This window comes from Olea europaea, unplaced genomic scaffold (genome assembly GCF_002742605.1).
Source record: "Olea europaea var. sylvestris unplaced genomic scaffold, O_europaea_v1 scaffold19074, whole genome shotgun sequence".
In the NCBI taxonomy this organism is placed as follows: Eukaryota; Viridiplantae; Streptophyta; class Magnoliopsida; order Lamiales; family Oleaceae; genus Olea; species Olea europaea.
In genome coordinates, this window is record NW_019236886.1 from 1 (window position 1) to 2,061 (window position 2,061).

Genomic DNA, 2,061 nt, shown 5'->3' on the forward strand with positions numbered 1-2,061 from the left:
TATGCTAGTGAGTAACGTACAGTATATTCCAAAGTTTAGTGCTCAAAACTCGATATTTTAAATTTTAATGAACAATTTAAGATATGGATCTAAGTTCAGTGAACAATTGAAAACATTGACCTAAATTCAGTGACCAAAACTAGACATTGTAAACTTTAGTGACCAATTAAAGACATGAATCTAAGTACAGTGGCCAAAACTCAATATTTTAAAGTTCAATGGCCAATCAAAGATATGGACATAAGTTCAATGACTATTGGAACAATTAACTCGTTTTATGTCAATTCAAGGAATTTTTTGACATAAACTGTTATCATATGAAAATTGTGTTAATTGGAGAAAAGTTTGAGGATACCAGATATAAGGGGCATATTGTGCAATTGTAACCATATTGAACGCATAAACATTGAAAATAAAAAATAAAAAATTGAACCTAAAATGAGAGAGTGGGTAAGGTCAAGAAAATTGAAAACTACTTAAAATTCAATTGGTACTAAGCTGACCCTGTGATTTTTCAGTTTTTGTTCAATTTACATGACAATAAGAATCTATAATTTTCTCCCCCCTCTTTACTCTCTACACATCTCTTATTCTCATATTAACATGGACTAAAAAGAAAGAAAGAAAACAAAACATGAAAAAATTACTATTAATTTGCTTGGATCAGTTTAGGAGCCTCAGCTGGTGATCCAGTCTCTCTTTGTCGACGCCTCTTTCTTGCTGACTTACAAGGCCTTGCCTTGATCTGCTAATTGACATTTAAATAGAGTGATCTCCGTTTATTAGGGGAAGAATCTCGCTCGAACATGGTTTGAGCAAATATACAATCCAGTTTTCCGCATTGATTAATTGGAAACCAAAGTAAGGTCACTGTATCTAGGCCTTGTTCTGTCAGGAGAAATCCCTTCATCAATAGCCTTCCGCTTATTACTATTATTGGATTGTGCTGCTGTGTGTAATTGAATTTCTGGAGATTCTTTATTTTCTTGGTTTTCTTGATTTTGAATATTTTTGCAGCATTTGGTTCTCATCAGATGGGGCCTAAGCTTATTCACATCTGATAATCTCACTGGTTTGAGGAAAAATTCTTCTGCTCCTTCCTCCAAGCATCTGTAATGAAAATTTGGTCCAAATATGAAAACCCAAAAAGTTTCGAAATCAACTTGAAAACAGGTCGAGGACATGTTATGGTGATATTGAGTCGGCAAAAACGGAATTTTTTCGACATGTAATGGCATGTGTAGTTGTTTAAAACTTATTTCAGAGACTTCAAACTAGTACATGTGTTTGGTAAAATAGATTAAACAGTAATGAACAGCATTAATTTAAAATATATGATGTCGATTGAGGAATTTACATCTTCATCCTTACCTGCTGATTCTTGAAGGAACATTCTCGGATGACATAATGACTACTGGCATGTTCTTCAGAGATGATGATTCCTGTCAAGACAAGGAAGCCCATAAATTCATTGAACCTTCTTTTTCGGTCAAGATTATTTTCTTTTTTACTTTATTGGATGTAAACTAGTAAAAGGAAAACTGCTAACTAATCAATCTCGTGTAAAAGTTTAAACTATTAAATAGAGCAATATTTTTTCATTTAGATCTCAACTTAAATCCGTCACGTCACTGTGGGCTGGATTCATTTTTAGCCTATGAAAACCTAACACACACAATTTAAATCTAAAAGCTTATTGTATTTGATAGGGCAACATGTTTTCATTCTTTACTTCAACAAAGATGAATACCTGATATTATATAGGATTCATAGTATAATTTACGAGTTGGTTTGTGTGTACAGGGAGTTTACAGAACCCCTCCAAAATACCCACGATAGGGATTTTTTTTTTAATATGAGGTGGGTCCCACATGGGGCCACCTATTGTGTGTGCTCTGGAGGGTTCTGTACACGTGTAAACCCTTCCTTGTACACACAGACCAATTCATAATTTATAAAGTGGACCAAGCTCCATGTATACGAGCTCGGTTCATAGGGGCTGCACAGGCCCCTTCACTGTAGGGGGTTGGTCCCACAGCAATTAAAAAAAGGTGGAGCCCC

General features: G+C 34.7%; 1 protein-coding gene across 1 annotated transcript; it reads right to left on the bottom strand.

Moving 5' to 3' along the window:
• Nucleotides 1-456: 456 nt before the first annotated feature.
• LOC111378962 (two-component response regulator ORR9) lies at nucleotides 457-2,004 on the bottom strand. The gene is made up of 2 exons (XM_023002267.1): nucleotides 1,372-2,004; nucleotides 457-1,110 (listed from the first exon to the last, which is right to left on the bottom strand). The coding sequence occupies exons 1-2, from the start codon at nucleotides 1,419-1,421 to the stop codon at nucleotides 846-848; spliced, it is 315 nt and encodes a 104-aa protein (XP_022858035.1). The 5' UTR covers nucleotides 1,422-2,004; the 3' UTR covers nucleotides 457-845.
• Between the last annotated feature and the right edge of the window lie 57 nt (nucleotides 2,005-2,061).